Source organism: Cherax quadricarinatus, chromosome 50, assembly GCF_038502225.1.
Source record: "Cherax quadricarinatus isolate ZL_2023a chromosome 50, ASM3850222v1, whole genome shotgun sequence".
Taxonomy (NCBI): domain Eukaryota; kingdom Metazoa; phylum Arthropoda; class Malacostraca; order Decapoda; family Parastacidae; genus Cherax; species Cherax quadricarinatus.
Genome location: NC_091341.1, coordinates 16,681,040 through 16,697,372, shown reverse-complemented (window position 1 = coordinate 16,697,372; position 16,333 = coordinate 16,681,040). Strand labels below are relative to the sequence as shown.

The window sequence follows — 16,333 nt, the reverse complement described above, 5'->3', positions numbered from 1 at the left end:
TCAAAGATGGTTGATAAAATCTCTCTACCATTATAGTATGCTCCTCACTTAGTGACAAATTCGTGTGACAATGTGGTCTCGGGAACGGAACTGTCGTTAAGTGAGGAGAGGCTATATAAAAAATGACAAAACCATTTGTAATAATTTGGGTAATACAATAATGTTAAATAATTTCCATTAATTTATAAAACTGTGCTGGATATAAAAAAAATACATTAAAGGCATACCTTGTTTTATGATTGGGGTTAATTCCAGTGTTTCAGAACATTATTAGGGCAGTGCTAATGTGTTTTAAACTCTTGGGAAAAGTGTTAAAACTTTGGGCTAGGTTACAAAATTAGCCTAAATAGGCCTATAGGGCTGCTAGTTAGGTAGGCCCTTATCTCTCTTCATTCAACCTATACCAGGTGTCTTGGCCTATTTTGATTGGGGTGCTCAGTGTGAATATCAGTCACGAAGATAGAACTCCAAATGTAAAGGCAAATTAATTCATATTAAACCCCCAGAGTTCAGGTGACTTGCATCCTTAATGAAGGGGCATTGTACAGTTTAGCAAGGTGTGCCTGTACAAGTCTCCAACTTGCAACACCTCCAACTAAAAATTCTCTCCTAGCTTTCAAATTCCCATAAATTTCTAACCTCCCCCCCCCATCCCCATTTAAAATATAACTATATTGCATACAAGGTATGTATTACCTAGAGCCCTACTTAGTCAGTCTTCCACTGTGACCACAATGCAAAGCATACCCATCCTGATGTTTTTGTGTAAAACGTACTCATTGTCATTCTTATCGGGTAAGAAGAGGCTACAAGATGCCAAGTGAGTGAAAAAGACTAGCAACATAAGCTTTTTTATGCATCTTTGAACTTAATAAAGCTTCTCTTAGAGCGGAAAGCCATGATTATAATGACTTCACTAGTTTTGTAGGTTTTCATCATTCTTATTGTTTTTGTTGATATTTTATATTCATAAGAAATTTTTGTGTATAGGGGCTAACAGTTTGTGATGTCGTGAACGATGCCAAAAGAAAGTATCACGAGGCAGAAGAATTCACTTTCAACAATGCTACAGCTCTTCTCTCAGAAATCAGATGTTACAAAAAACAGAGGTAAGCTGTGAAATATTTGTCACAGGTATGTCTGCCAGGCACTTCTTCCACAAGTAAATTTCCAACATTTCAGTAAGAATAATATTACTATATTTACAGTGAATATTAAATGAATTTTCATTGTGTGAAAAAAGTTCTGTTATTTTAGTTCTGACAGTATCCAGTGACAATGATGAGCTGTTGGAGTGTGAGCAGGGTAATATTTTGTGAAGGGATTCAGGGAAACCGGTTAGCTGGACTTGAGTCCTGGAAATGGGAAGTACAATGCCTGCACTTTAAAGGAGGGGTTTGGGATATTGGCAGTTTGGAGGAACATCTAAGCTGTCATATCTGAGCACCTCTGTAAAGACAGTGATGTATGAGTGATGGTGAAAATGTTGAATGATGATGAAAGATTTTTCTTCGTTTTTGGGTTTTTCTTCCTTCTTGGGTCACCCTGCCTCGGTAGGAAACGGCTGACGTGTTAAAAAATATTTATTAGTGTGTATAAACAATCAGTAAGTATTGAGCTGTGATTTTAATGCTTGCTTTTGGCTAGGATAAGGTTTATCTTTTAAATAACTTTTTTTAAACTGGTAATAATGACAGTATTTTTTTACTAGTTATGATACAACTGAGGATGTGCTGTCTTGTGGGAGAGCACTTGTTGAATGTGAGGACAGCGCAGAGATGAGAGTTCGGGGCTATCTAGTTATAGCAGAAGCAGTGTGGATTTGCCCTAACCTTGCCTCTGGAGACCAGGAGGCTATCCAGTGTATCAACAAAGCCCTTAGCATAGTACAAGAAGCTATGGTACAGTTTCATAAATATCTGTATTTGTCAGTATGTAAAAAAAATCAGTTTTAATATTTGAAAGCTCTACAAAGAAATACCACTGTCACATGTACTTAACAAGAGAATCATGTGACACTTCTACATGTTCTTAGCCATTACTCCTATATGCTTTTCATTTTTTCACTTGCATAAATATTAACTAGGACTACTTGATAGAATATTTTTCATACAGTGCATATTTACTATGGCTTGTTTCTCATGATGCCAAAATTAGAAATTAGAGTATTAATGATACATTCTTACTATCAGAACGTAATCATTTACTTGCAGAAAAGTACCATATCTTACTATAAACTGCGGGAATTGGAAGCTTTATCATATTTCTGGCTGTACCTTTGCCGTTTGCAACGAATTCAAGATACAGCTGCAGTAAGTATTATAATGAATACAGTAGGACCCCTGTATCCACGGGGGATAGGTTCCAAGGTCCTGCTGTGGATACTGAATCCATCCGGTGACACGTCAACTCCCAAGTATCTGAAAACATTCACTTCTTCCATACTCCTCCTCCCCAATTTGATATCCAATTTTTCTTTATCTAAATCATTTGATACCCTCATCACCTTACTCTTTTCTATGTTCACTTTCAACTTTTTACCTTTACACACACTCCCAAACTCATCCACTAACCTTTGCAATTTTTCTTTAGAATCTCCCATAAGCACAGTATCATCAGCAAAAAGTAACTGTGTCAATTCCCATTTTGAATTTGATTCCCCATAATTTAATCCCACCCCTCTCCCGAACACCCTAGCATTTACTTCTTTTACAACCCCATCTATATATGTATTAAACAACCATGGTGACATTACACATCCCTGTCTAAGACCTACTTTTACCGGGAAATAGTCTCCCTCTCTTCTACACACCCTAACCTGAGCCTCACTATCCTCACCTATTCCATATACTTGCAACATCTGCCACATTGCTCCCCTATCCACTCTATCATATGCCTTTTCTAAATCCATAAATGCAATAAAAACTTCCCTACCTTTATCTAAATACTGTTCACATATATGCTTCAATGTAAACACTTGATCTACACATCCCCTACCCACTCTGAAACCTCCTTGCTCATCCGCAATCCTACATTCTGTCTTACCTCTAATTCTTTCAATAATAACCCTACCGTATGCTTTTCCTGGTCTTTCTTCTTTCTTTCAACACACCGGCCGTATCCCACCAAGACGGGGTGGCCCAAAAGGAAAAACGAAAGTTTCTCCTTTTACATTTAGTAACATGTACAGGAGAAGAGGTTACTAGCCCCTTGCTCCTGGCATTTTAGTCGCCTCTTACAACACGCATGGCTTACGGAGGAAGAATTCTGTTCCACTTCCCCATGGAGGTAAGGAAATAAACAAGAACAAGAACTAGTAAGAGAAATGGAAGAAAACCCAGAGGGGTGTGTGTATATACATATATGCTTGTACATGTATGTGTAGTGTGACCTAAGTGTAAGTAGAAGTAGCAAGACATACCTGAAACCTTGCATGTTTATGAGACAGAAAAATGGACACCAGCAATCCTACCATCATGTAAAACAATTACAGGTTTCCGTTTTACACTTGCTTGGCTTTTCCTGGTATACTCAATAAACTTACTCCTCTATAATTTTTACAGTCTCTTTTGTCCCCCTTCCCTTTATATAAAGGGACTATATATGCTCTCCGCCAGTCCCTAGGTACCTTCCCCTCTTTCATACATTTATTAAACAAAAGTACCAACCACTCCAACACTATATCTCCCCCTGCTTTTAACATTTCTGTCATGATCCCGTCAGTTCCAGCTGCTTGCTTTACCCCCTTTCATTCTACATAATGCCTCACGTACCTCCTCCACACTAACATCCTGCTCTTCACTCCTAAAAGATGGTATACCTCCCTGGCCAGTGCATGAAATAACCGTTTCCCTTTCTTCGTCGACATTTAAAAGTTCCTCAAAATATTCTCGCCATCTACCCAAAACTCCATCTCCCCATCTACTAACTCCCCTACTCTGTTTTTAACTGACAAATCCATTCGTTCTCTATGCTTTCTTAACTTGTTTAACTCCAAAATTTTTTCTTATTTTCATTAAAATTTCTTGACAGTGCCTCTCCCACTCTATCATCTGCTCTCCTTTTGCACTCTCTCACCACTCTTTACCTTTCTTTTACTCTCCATATACTCTTCTCTTCTTAAAACACTTCTGCTTTGTAAAAACCGCTCATAAGCTAACTTTTTCTCTTTTATCACACCCTTTACTTCATTCCACCAATCACTCTTTCCTCCTGCACTCACCCTCCTATAACCACAAACTTCTGCCCCACATTCTAATACTGCACTTTTAAAACTATTCCAACCCTCTACACCTCTCCCCCCCCACTACTCATACTTGCACCAGCCCACCTTTCTGCCAATAGTTGCTTATATCTCACCCGAACTTCCTCCTCCCTTAGTTTATACACTTTCACCTCCCTCTTGCTTGTTGTTGCCATTTTCCTCTTTTCCCATCTACCTCTTACTCTGACTGTAGCTACAACTAAATAATGATCCGATATATCAGTTGCCCCTCTATGAACGTGTACATCCTGGAGCCTACCCATCAACCTTTTATCCACCAATACATATTATATATATATATATATATATATATCTATACATGTATATATATTCTAGGTAGTAGGTTGGTGGACAGCAACCACCCAGGGAGGTACTACCGTCCTGTCAAGTGAGTGTAAAACTGAAGCCTGTAATTGTTTTACACGATGGTAGGATTGATGGTGTCTTTTTTTGTTCTGTCTCATACACATGCAAGATTTCAGGTATGTCTTGCTACTTCTTCTTACACTTAGGTCACACTACACACATGTACAAGCATATATATATACACACACCCCTTTGGGTTTTCTTCTATTTTCTTTCTAGTTCTTGTTCTTGTTTATTTCCTCTTACCTCCATGGGGAAGTGGAACAGAATTCTTCCTCTGTAAGCCATGCGTGTTGTGAGAGGCGACTAAAATGCCGGGAGCAAGGGGCTAGTAACCCCTTCTCCCGTATAAATTACTAAATTTAAGAGAAACTTTCGTTTTTCCTTTTGGGCCACCCCGCCTCGGTGGAATAAGGCCGGTGTGTTGAAAGAAAGATCTATATATATATTCTAGGTAGTAGGTTGGTAGACAGCAACCGCCCAGGGAGGTACTACCGTCCTGCCAAGTGAGTGTAAAACGAAAGCCTGTAATTGTTTTACATGATGGTAAGATTGCTGGTGTCTTTTGTCTGTCTCATAAATATGCAAGATTACAGGTACGTCTTGCTACTTCTTACACTTAGGTCACACTACACATACATGTACAAGCATATATATACACACACCCCTCTGGGTTTTCTTCTTTTTTCTTTCTAATTCTTGTTCTTGTTTATTTCCTCTTATCTCCATGGGGAAGTGAAACAGAATTCTTCCTCTGTAAGCCATGCGTGTCGTAAGAGGCGACTAAAATGCCGGGAGCAAGGGGCTAGTAACCCCTTCTCCTGTATATATTACTAAATTTAAAAGGAGAAACTCAGTTTTTTCTTTTGGGCCACCCCGCCTCGGTGAGATACGGTTGGTACATTGAAAGAAGAATAAGATATATACAGTGGACCCTCGACCAACGACATTAATCCGTTCCTGAGAGCTCATCGTTAATCGAAATTATCGTTAGTCGAGCTAATTTTCCCCATAAGAAATAATAGAAATCAAATTAATCCGTGGAAGACACCCAAAAGAATTGAAAAAAAAAAAAATTTTTACCACATGAAATATTAATTTTAATACACACAAACTGAAGAAGACATGTACAATTACATGACACTTACCTTTATTGAAGATCTGGTGATGATTGATGGGATGAGAGGAGGGGAGAGTGTGGATGGTGTTAGTGTTTAGAAGGGGAATCCCCTTCCATTAGGACTTGAGGTGTCAAGTCCTTTTCCGGGGTTACTTCCTTTCTTCTTTTAATGCCACTAGGACCAGCTTGAGAGTCACTGGACCTCTGTCACACAACCTATCTGTCCATAGAGGCCTGTACCTCCTGTTCCTTTATGACATTCCTAAAGTGTTTCACAACATTGTCAGTGTCACAATTAAACACTTGTTAAGGTTTCAATTCTTCACTGTCTATGTACTCCTTGAATTCCTGCACACATTTTTCAGCTGCTTTTTGGTCCGAACTGGCAGCCTCACCATGCTATATCACACTATGTATGCCACTATGATTCTTAAATCTCTCAAACCAACCTTTGCTGGCCTTAAATTCACTCACATCACCACTAGTTGCAGGCATTTTTCTAATTAAATCGTCATGCAACTTCCTAGCCTTTTCACATATGATCGCTTGAGAGATGCTATCTGTTTTTCGTTTATCCACACCAATAACAGTCTCTCAACATCTTCTATCACTTGCGATCTCAGTTTCGAAAACATAGTTGCACCTTTGGCAAGAACAGCTTCCTCGATTGCCGTTTTCTTGGTCACAATAGTAGCGATGGTTGATTGGGGTTTTGTGTACAACCTGGCCAGCTCGGAGACACGCACTCCACTTTCATACTTAGCAATGATCTCTTTCTTCATATCCATAGTAATTCTCGCCCTTTTTGCTGTAGGGTTGGCACTAGAAGCTTTCTTGGGGCCCATGGTGACTTATTTTGCAGGTGCAATCACTGAAAACACTGTGATAGTATGAAAAGTTCCGATTGTATGTTTGGATGAGACCACAGTGACTGGCTGGCTTGTAAACACTGGCCACAAGTGGATGCATCTCGAATGGAATGAATCGTGTTGGTCAAGTTTTTTAGCGCTAGTCAAGGCAAAATTTTTACGTTAAAATGTATCGCTAGTTGGATTTAACGTTAGACGATGCCATCGTTGGTCGAGAGTCCACTGTATATAGTACATGTATATTCTAGGTAGTAGGTTGGTAGACAGCAACCGCCCAGGGAGGTACTACCGTCCTGACAAGTGAGTGTAAACCGGAAACCTGTAATTGTTTTACATGATGGTAGGATTGCTGGTGTCCTTTTGTCTGTCTCATAAAAATGCAAGATTTCAAGTACGTCTTGCTACTTCTACTTACACTTAGGTCACACTACACATACATGTACAAGCATATATATACACACCCCTCTGGGTTTTCTTCTATTTTTTTACTATTTCTTGTTGTTGTTTATTTCCTCTTATCTCCTCCGTAAGCCATGCGTGTTGTAAGAGGCGAGGGCAAGGGCCTAGTAACCCCTCTTCCTGTATAAATTACTAAATTTGAAAAGAGAAACTTTTGTTTTTCTTTTTGGGCCACCCTGCCTTGGTGGGATACGGCCGGTTTGTTGAAAGAAAAGAAAGAAAATATATATATAGATTTTTTTTTTTTTTTTTCAACAAGTCGGCCGTCTCCCACCGAGGCAGGGTGACCCAAAAAAGAAAGAAAATCCCCAAAAAGAAAATGCTTTCATCATCATTCAACACTTTCACCACACTCACACATAATCACCGTTTTTGCAGAGGTGCTCAGAATACAACAGTTTAGAAGCATATACGTATGAAGATACACAACATATCCCTCCAAACTGCCAATATCCTAAACCCCTCCTTTAAAGTGCAGGCATTGTACTTCCCATTTCCAGGACTCAAGTCCGACTATATGAAAGTCACCGGTTTCCCTGAATCCCTTCACTAAATATTACCCTGCTCACACTCCAACAGAACGTCAGGTCCCAAGTACCATTCGTCTCCATTCACTCCTATCTAACACGCTCACGCACGCTTGCTGGAAGTCCAAGCCCCTTGCCCACAAAACCTCCTTTACCCCCTCTCTCCAACCCTTTCGAGGACGACCCCTACCCCGCCTTCCTTCCCCTATAGATTTATATGTTTTCCATGTCATTCTACTTTGATCCATTCTCTCTAAATGACCAAACCACCTCAACAACCCCTCTTCTGCCCTCTGACTAATACTTTTATTAACTCCACACCTTTTCCTAATTTCCACACTCCGAATTTTCTGCATAATATTTACACCACACATTGCCCTTAGACAGGACATCTCCACTGCCTCCAACCGTCTCCTCGCTGCTGCATTTATCACCCAAGCTTCACACCCATATAAGAGTGTTGGTACTACTATACTTTCATACATTCCCTTCTTTGCCTCCATAGATAACGTTTTTTGACTCCACATATACCTCAATGCACCACTCACCTTTTTTCTCTCATCAGTTCTATGATTAACCTCATCCTTCATAAATCCATCCGCTGACACGTCAACTCCCAAGTACAGTGGACCCCCGGTTAACGATTTTAATCCGTGCAAGAGGGCTCATCGTTATGCGAAATAATCGTTATGCGAATTAATTTTCCCCATAAGAAATAATGGAAATAAAATTAATCCGTGCAAGACGCCCAAAAGTATGAAAAAAAATTTTTTTTACCACATGAAATGTTAATTTTAATACACACAAACTGAAAAAGGCATGCACAATTACATGACACTTACTTTTATTGAAGATCTGGTGATGATTGATGGGATGGGAGGAGGGGAGAGCATTATCTTCTTACTGTTTAGAAGGGGAATCCCCTTCCATTAGGACTTGAGGTAGCAAGTCCTTTTCTGGGGTTACTTCCCTTCTTCTTTTAATGCCACTAGGACCAGCTTCAGAGTCACTGGACCTCTGTCGCACAACAAATCTGTCCATAGAGCTCTGTACCTCCCGTTTCTTCAAGACTTTCCTAAAATGGGCCATAACATTGTCATTGAAATAGTCACAAGCACGGCTTGCAACAGCTGTGTCAGGGTGATTTTCATCTATAAAGGTTTGCAGTTCAAACCACTCTGCACACATTTCCTTAATCTTTGAAGTAGGCACAATGGATTCCACAACTGGCATAGGCTTCTCAGGGTTAGCCCCAAACCCTTCAAAATCTTTCTTAATTTCCATACTAATTCTCACACTTTTTACCACAGGTTTGGCACTAGAAGCTTTCTTGGGGCCCATGGTCACTTATTTTCCAGAAACACCACCGAAAACACTGTAATAATACGAAATATTCCGAGTGTATGCTTGGATGTTACCGCGGAGGCTGGCTGGTAAACAATGGGACGGCCGGCACATGTGAGGGCACATTGGACGCGTCTCGGACGAAAATCGGTATGCGGGTTTTTAATCGGTATGCGGGGCAAAAATTTTGCGATAAAAGTAATCGTTATGCGGAAAAATCGCTATGCGATGCCATCGTTATGCGGGGGTCCACTGTATCTGAAAACATTTACTTCTTCCATACTCCTCCTCCCCAATTTGATATCCAATTTTTCTTTATCTAAATCATTTGATACCCTCATCACCTTACTCTTTTCTATGTTCACTTTCAACTTTCTACCTTTACACACATTCCCAAACTCATCCACTAACCTTCGCAATTTTTCTTTAGAATCTCCCATAAGCACAGTATCATCAGCAAAAAGTAACTGTGTTAATTTCCATTTTGAATTTGATTCCCCATAATTTAATCCCACCCCTCTCCCGAACACCCTAGCATTTACTTCTTTTACAACCCCATCTATAAGTATATTAAACTACCATGGTGATATTACACATCCCTGCCTAAGACCTACTTTTACCGGGAAGTAGTCTCCCTCTCTTCTACACACCCTAACCTGAGCCTCACTATCCTCATAAAAACTCGTTACAGCATTTAGTAACTTACCACCTATTCCATATACTTGTAACATCTGCCACATTGCTCCCCTATCCACTCTATCATATGCCTTTTCTAAATCCATAAATGCAATAAAAACTTCCCTACCTTTATCTAAATACTGTTCACATATATGCTTCAATGTAAACACTTGATCTACACATCCCCTACCCACTCTGAAACCTCCTTGCTCATCCGCAATCCTACATTCTGTCTTGCCTCTAATTCTTTCAATTATAACCCTACCATACACTTTTCCTGGGATACTCAATAAACTTATTCCTTTATAATTTTTACAATCTCTTTTGTCCCCTTTCCCTTTATATAAAGGGACTATACATGCTCTCTGCCAATCCCTAGGTACCTTCCCCTCTTTCATACATTTATTAAACAAAAGTACCAACCACTCCAACACTATATCCCCCCCTGCTTTTAGCATTTCTGTCATGATCCCATCAGTTCCAGCTGCTTTACCCCCTTTCATTCTACGTAATGCCTCACGTACCTCCTCCACACTTACATTCTGCTCTTCTTCACTCCTAAAAGATGGTCTACCTCCCTGACCAGTGCATGAAATTACCACCTCCCTTTCTTCCTCAACATTTAAAAGTTCCTCAAAATATTCTCGCCATCTACCTAATACCTCCCTCTTCCCATCTACTAACTCCCCTACTCTGTTTTTAACTGACAAATCCATACTTTCCCTAGGCTTTCTTAACTTGTTTAACTCACTCCAAAATTTTTTCTTATTTTCATTAAAATTTCTTGACAGTGCCTCTCCCACTCTATCATCTGCTCTCCTTTTGCACTCTCTCACCACTCTCTTCACCTTTCTTTTACTGTTCATATACTCTGCTTTTCTTATAACACTTCTGCTTTGTAAAAACCTCTCATAAGGTAACTTTCTCTCTTTTATCACACCCTTTACTTCATCATTCCACCAATGTATATATATATATATATATATATATATATATATATATATATATATTTTTTTTTTTTTTTTTTTCAACAAGTCGGCCGTCTCCCACCGAGGCAGGGTGACCCAAAAAAGAAAGAAAATCCCCAAAAAGAAAATACTTTCATCATCATTCAACACTTTCACCACACTCGCACATTATCACTGTTTTTGCAGAGGTGCTCAGAATACAACAGTCTAGAAGCATAAACATATAAAGATACACAACATATCCCTCCAAACTGCCAATATCCCAAACCCCTCCTTTAAAGTGCAGGCATTGTACTTCCCATTTCCAGGACTCAAGTCCGACTATATGAAAATAACCGGTTTCCCTGAATCCCTTCACTAAATATTACCCTGCTCACACTCCAACAGATCGTCAGGTCCCAAGTACCATTCGTCTCCATTCACTCCTATCTAACACGCTCACGCACGCTTGCTGGAAGTCCAAGCCCCTTACCCACAAAACCTCCTTTACCCCCTCTCTCCAACCCTTTCGAGGACAACCCCTACCCCGCCTTCCTTCCCCTATAGATTTATATGCTTTCCATGTCATTCTACTGTGATCCATTCTCTCTAAATGACCAAACCACCTCAACAACCCCTCTTCTGCCCTCTGACTAATACTTTTATTAACTCCACACCTTCTCCTAATTTCCACACTCCGAATTTTCTGCATAATATTTACACCACACATTGCCCTTAAACAGGACATCTCCGCTGCCTCCAACCGTCTCCTCGCTGCTGCATTTACCACCCAAGCTTCACACCCATATAAGAGTGTTGGTACTACTATACTTTCATACATTCCCTTCTTTGCCTCCATAGATAACGTTTTTTGACTCCACATATACCTCAACGCACCACTCACCTTTTTTCCCTCATCAATTCTATGATTAACCTCATCCTTCATAAATCCATCCGCCGACACGTCAACTCCCAAGTATCTGAAAACATTCACTTCTTCCATACTCCTCCTCCCCAATTTGATATCCAATTTTTCTTTATCTAAATCATTTGACACCCTCATCACCTTACTCTTTTCTATGTTCACTTTCAACTTTCTACCTTTACACACATTCCCAAACTCATCCACTAACCTTTGCAATTTTTCTTTAGAATCTCCCATAAGCACAGTATCATCAGCAAAAAGTAACTGTGTCAATTCCCATTTTGAATTTGATTCCCCATAATTTAATCCCACCCCTCTCCCAAACACCCTAGCATTTACTTCCTTTACAACCCCATCTATAAATATATTAAACAACCATGGTGACATTACACATCCCTGTCTAAGACCTACTTTTACCGGGAAGTAGTCTCCCTCTCTTCTACACACCCTAACCTGAGCCTCACTATCCTCATAAAAACTCTTTACAGCATTTAATAACTTACCACCTATTCCATATACTTGCAACATCTGCCACATTGCTCCTCTATCCACTCTATCATATGCCTTTTCTAAATCCATAAATGCAATAAAAACTTCCCTATCTTTATCTAAATACTGTTCACATATATGCTTCAATGTAAACACCTGATCTACACATCCCCTACCCACTCTAAAACCTCCTTGCTCATCCGCAATCCTACATTCTGTCTTACCTCTAATTCTTTCAATTATAACCCTACCGTACACTTTTCCTGGTATACTCAGTAAGCTTATTCCTCTATAATTTTTACAGTCTCTTTTGTCCCCTTTCCCTTTATATAAAGGGACTATACATGCTCTCTGCCAATCCCTAGGTACCTTCCCCTCTTTCATACATTTATTAAACAAAAGTACCAACCACTCCAACACTATATCCCCCCCTGCTTTTAACATTTCTGTCATGATCCCATCAGTTCCAGCTGCTTTACCCCCTTTCATTTTACGTAATGCCTCACGTACCTCCCCCACACTTACATTCTGCTCTTCTTCACTCCTAAAAGATGGTATACCTCCCTGACCAGTGCATGAAATTACTGCCTCTGTTTCTTCCTTAACATTTAAAAGTTCCTCAAAATATTCTCGCCATCTACCCAATACCTCCATCTCCCCATCTACTAACTCCCCTACTCTGTTTTTAACTGACAAATCCATATTTTCCCTAGGCTTTCTTAACTTGTTTAACTCACTCCAGCGAGGAGACGGTTGGAGGCAGTGGAGATGTCCTGTCTAAGGGCAATATGTGGTGTAAATATTATGCAGAAAATTCGGAGTGTGGAAATTAGGAGAAGGTGTGGAGTTAATAAAAGCATTAGTCAGAGGGCAGAAGAGGGGTTGTTGAGGTGGTTTGGTCATTTAGAGAGAATGGATCAAAGTAGAATGACATGGAAAGCATATAAATCTATAGGGGAAGGAAAGAGGGGTAGGGGTCGTCCTCGAAAGGGTTGGAAAGAGGGGGTAAAGGAGGTTTTGTGGGTGAGGGGCTTGGACTTCCAGCAAGCGTGCGTGAGCGTGTTAGATAGGAGTGAATGGAGACGAATGATACTTGGGACCTGACGATCTGTTGGAGTGTGAGCAGGGTAATATTTAGTGAAGGGATTCAGGGAAACCGGTTATTTTCATATAGTCGGACTTGAGTCCTGGAAATGGGAAGTACAATGCCTGCACTTTAAAGGAGGGGTTTGGGATATTGGCAGTTTGGAGGGATATGCTGTGTATCTCTATACATATATGCTTCTAAACTGTTGTATTCTGAGCACCTCTGCAAAAGCAGTGATAATGTGTGAGTGTGGTGAAAGTGTTGAATGATGATGAAAGTATTTTCTTTTTGGGGATTTTCTTTCTTTTTTTTTTGGGTCACCCTGCCTCGGTGGGAGACGGCCGACTTGTTGAAATATATATATATATATATATATATATATATATATATATATATATATATATATATATATATATATATATATACACACATACATACATACATACATACATACATAAATATACATACATACATTTACATACATATACATACATACATATACATACATACATATACATACATACATATACATACATACATATACATACATTATTATTTTTATTATCACACCGGCCGATTCCCACCAAGGCAGGGTGGCCCGAAAAAGAAAAACTTTCACCATCATTCACTCCATCACTGTCTTGCCAGAAGGGTGCTTTACACTACAGTTTTTAAACTGCAACATTAACACCCCTCCTTCAGAGTGCAGGCACTGTACTTCCCATCTCCAGGACTCAAGTCCGGCCTGCCGGTTTCCCTGAATCCCTTCATAAATGTTACTTTGCTCACACTCCAACAGCACGTCAAGTATTAAAAACCATTTGTCTCCATTCACTCCTATCAAACACGCTCACGCATGCCTGCTGGAAGTCCAAGCCCCTCGCACACAAAACCTCCTTTACCCCCTCCCTCCAACCCTTCCTAGGCCGACCCCTACCCCGCCTTCCTTCCACTACAGACTGATACACTCTTGAAGTCATTCTGTTTCGCTCCATTCTCTCTACATGTCCGAACCACCTCAACAACCCTTCCTCAGCCCTCTGGACAACAGTTTTGGTAATCCCGCACCTCCTCCTAACTTCCAAACTACGAATTCTCTGCATTATATTCACACCACACATTGCCCTCAGACATGACATCTCCACTGCCTCCAGCCTTCTCCTCGCTGCAACATTCATCACCCACGCTTCACACCCATATAAGAGCGTTGGTAAAACTATACTCTCATACATTCCCCTCTTTGCCTCCAAGGACAAAGTTCTTTGTCTCCACAGACTCCTAAGTGCACCACTCACTCTTTTTCCCTCATCAATTCTATGATTCACCTCATCTTTCATAGACCCATCCGCTGACACGTCCACTCCCAAATATCTGAATACGTTCACCTCCTCCATACTCTCTCCCTCCAATCTGATATTCAATCTTTCATCACCTAATCTTTTTGTTATCCTCATAACCTTACTCTTTCCTGTATTCACCTTTAATTTTCTTCTTTTGCACACCCTACCAAATTCATCCACCAATCTCTGCAACTTCTCTTCAGAATCTCCCAAGAGCACAGTGTCATCAGCAAAGAGCAGCTGTGACAACTCCCACTTTGTGTGTGATTCTTTATCTTTTAACTCCACGCCTCTTGCCAAGACCCTCGCATTTACTTCTCTTACAACCCCATCTATAAATATATTAAACAACCACGGTGACATCACACATCCTTGTCTAAGGCCTACTTTTACTGGGAAAAAATTTCCCTCTTTCCTACATACTCTAACTTGAGCCTCACTATCCTCATAAAAACTCTTCACTGCTTTCAGTAACCTACCTCCTACACCATACACTTGCAACATCTGCCACATTGCCCCCCTATCCACCCTGTCATACGCCTTTTCCAAATCCATAAATGCCACAAAGACCTCTTTAGCCTTATCTAAATACTGTTCACTTATATGTTTCACTGTAAACACCTGGTCCACACACCCCCTACCTTTCCTAAAGCCTCCTTGTTCATCTGCTATCCTATTCTCCGTCTTACTCTTAATTCTTTCAATTATAACTCTACCATACACTTTACCAGGTACACTCAACAGACTTATCCCCCTATAATTTTTGCACTCTCTTTTATCCCCTTTGCCTTTATACAAAGGAACTATGCATGCTCTCTGCCAATCCCTAGGTACCTTACCCTCTTCCATACATTTATTAAATAATTGCACCAACCACTCCAAAACTATATCCCCACCTACTTTTAACATTTCTATCTTTATCCCATCAATCCCGGGTGCCTTACCCCCTTTCATTTTACCTACTGCCTCACGAACTTCCCCCACACTCACAACTGGCTCTTCCTCACTCCTACAAGATGTTATTCCTCCTTGCCCTATACACGAAATCACAGCTTCCCTATCTTCATCAACATTTAACAATTCCTCAAAATATTCCTTCCATCTTCCCAATACCTCTAACTCTCCATTTAATAACTCTCCTCTCCTATTTTTAACTGACAAATCCATTTGTTCTCTAGGCTTTCTTAACTTGTTAATCTCACTCCAAAACTTTTTCTTATTTTCAACAAAATTTGTTGATAACATCTCACCCACTCTCTCATTTGCTCTCTTTTTACATTGCTTCACCACTCTCTTAACTTCTCTCTTTTTCTCCATATACTCTTCCCTCCTTGCATCACTTCTACTTTGTAAAAACTTCTCATATGCTAACTTTTTCTCCCTTACTACTCTCTTTACATCATCATTCCACCAATCGCTCCTCTTCCCTCCTGCACCCACTTTCCTGTAACCACAAACTTCTGCTGAACACTCTAACACTACATTTTTAAACCTACCCCATACCTCTTCGACCCCATTGCCTATGCTCTCATTAGCCCATCTATCCTCCAATAGCTGTTTATATCTTACCCTAACTGCCTCCTCTTTTAGTTTATAAACCTTCACCTCTCTCTTCCCTGATGCTTCTATTCTCCTTGTATCCCATCTACCTTTTACTCTCAGTGTAGCTACAACTAGAAAGTGATCTGATATATCTGTGGCCCCTCTATAAACATGTACATCCTGAAGTCTACTCAACAGTCTTTTATCTACCAATACATAATCCAACAAACTACTGTCATTTCGCCCTACATCATATCGTGTATACTTATTTATCCTCTTTTTCTTAAAATATGTATTACCTATAACTAAACCCCTTTCTATACAAAGTTCAATCAAAGGGCTCCCATTATCATTTACACCTGGCACCCCAAACTTA

At 40.1% G+C, this 16,333-nt stretch overlaps 1 protein-coding gene across 2 annotated transcripts in view; it reads left to right on the top strand.

The window, feature by feature from the left end:
• The window catches only part of LOC128695463 (uncharacterized), a 76,512-nt gene that overhangs the window by 18,230 nt on the left and 41,949 nt on the right, over positions 1 to 16,333 (top strand). For both annotated transcript variants that reach the window (XM_053786111.1, XM_053786112.2), the window contains exons 9-11: positions 991 to 1,109; positions 1,712 to 1,901; positions 2,214 to 2,312. In XM_053786111.1, coding sequence (XP_053642086.1) covers positions 991 to 1,109; positions 1,712 to 1,901; positions 2,214 to 2,312 — 408 coding nt within the window. The remainder of the gene's footprint in view (positions 1 to 990; positions 1,110 to 1,711; positions 1,902 to 2,213; positions 2,313 to 16,333) is intronic.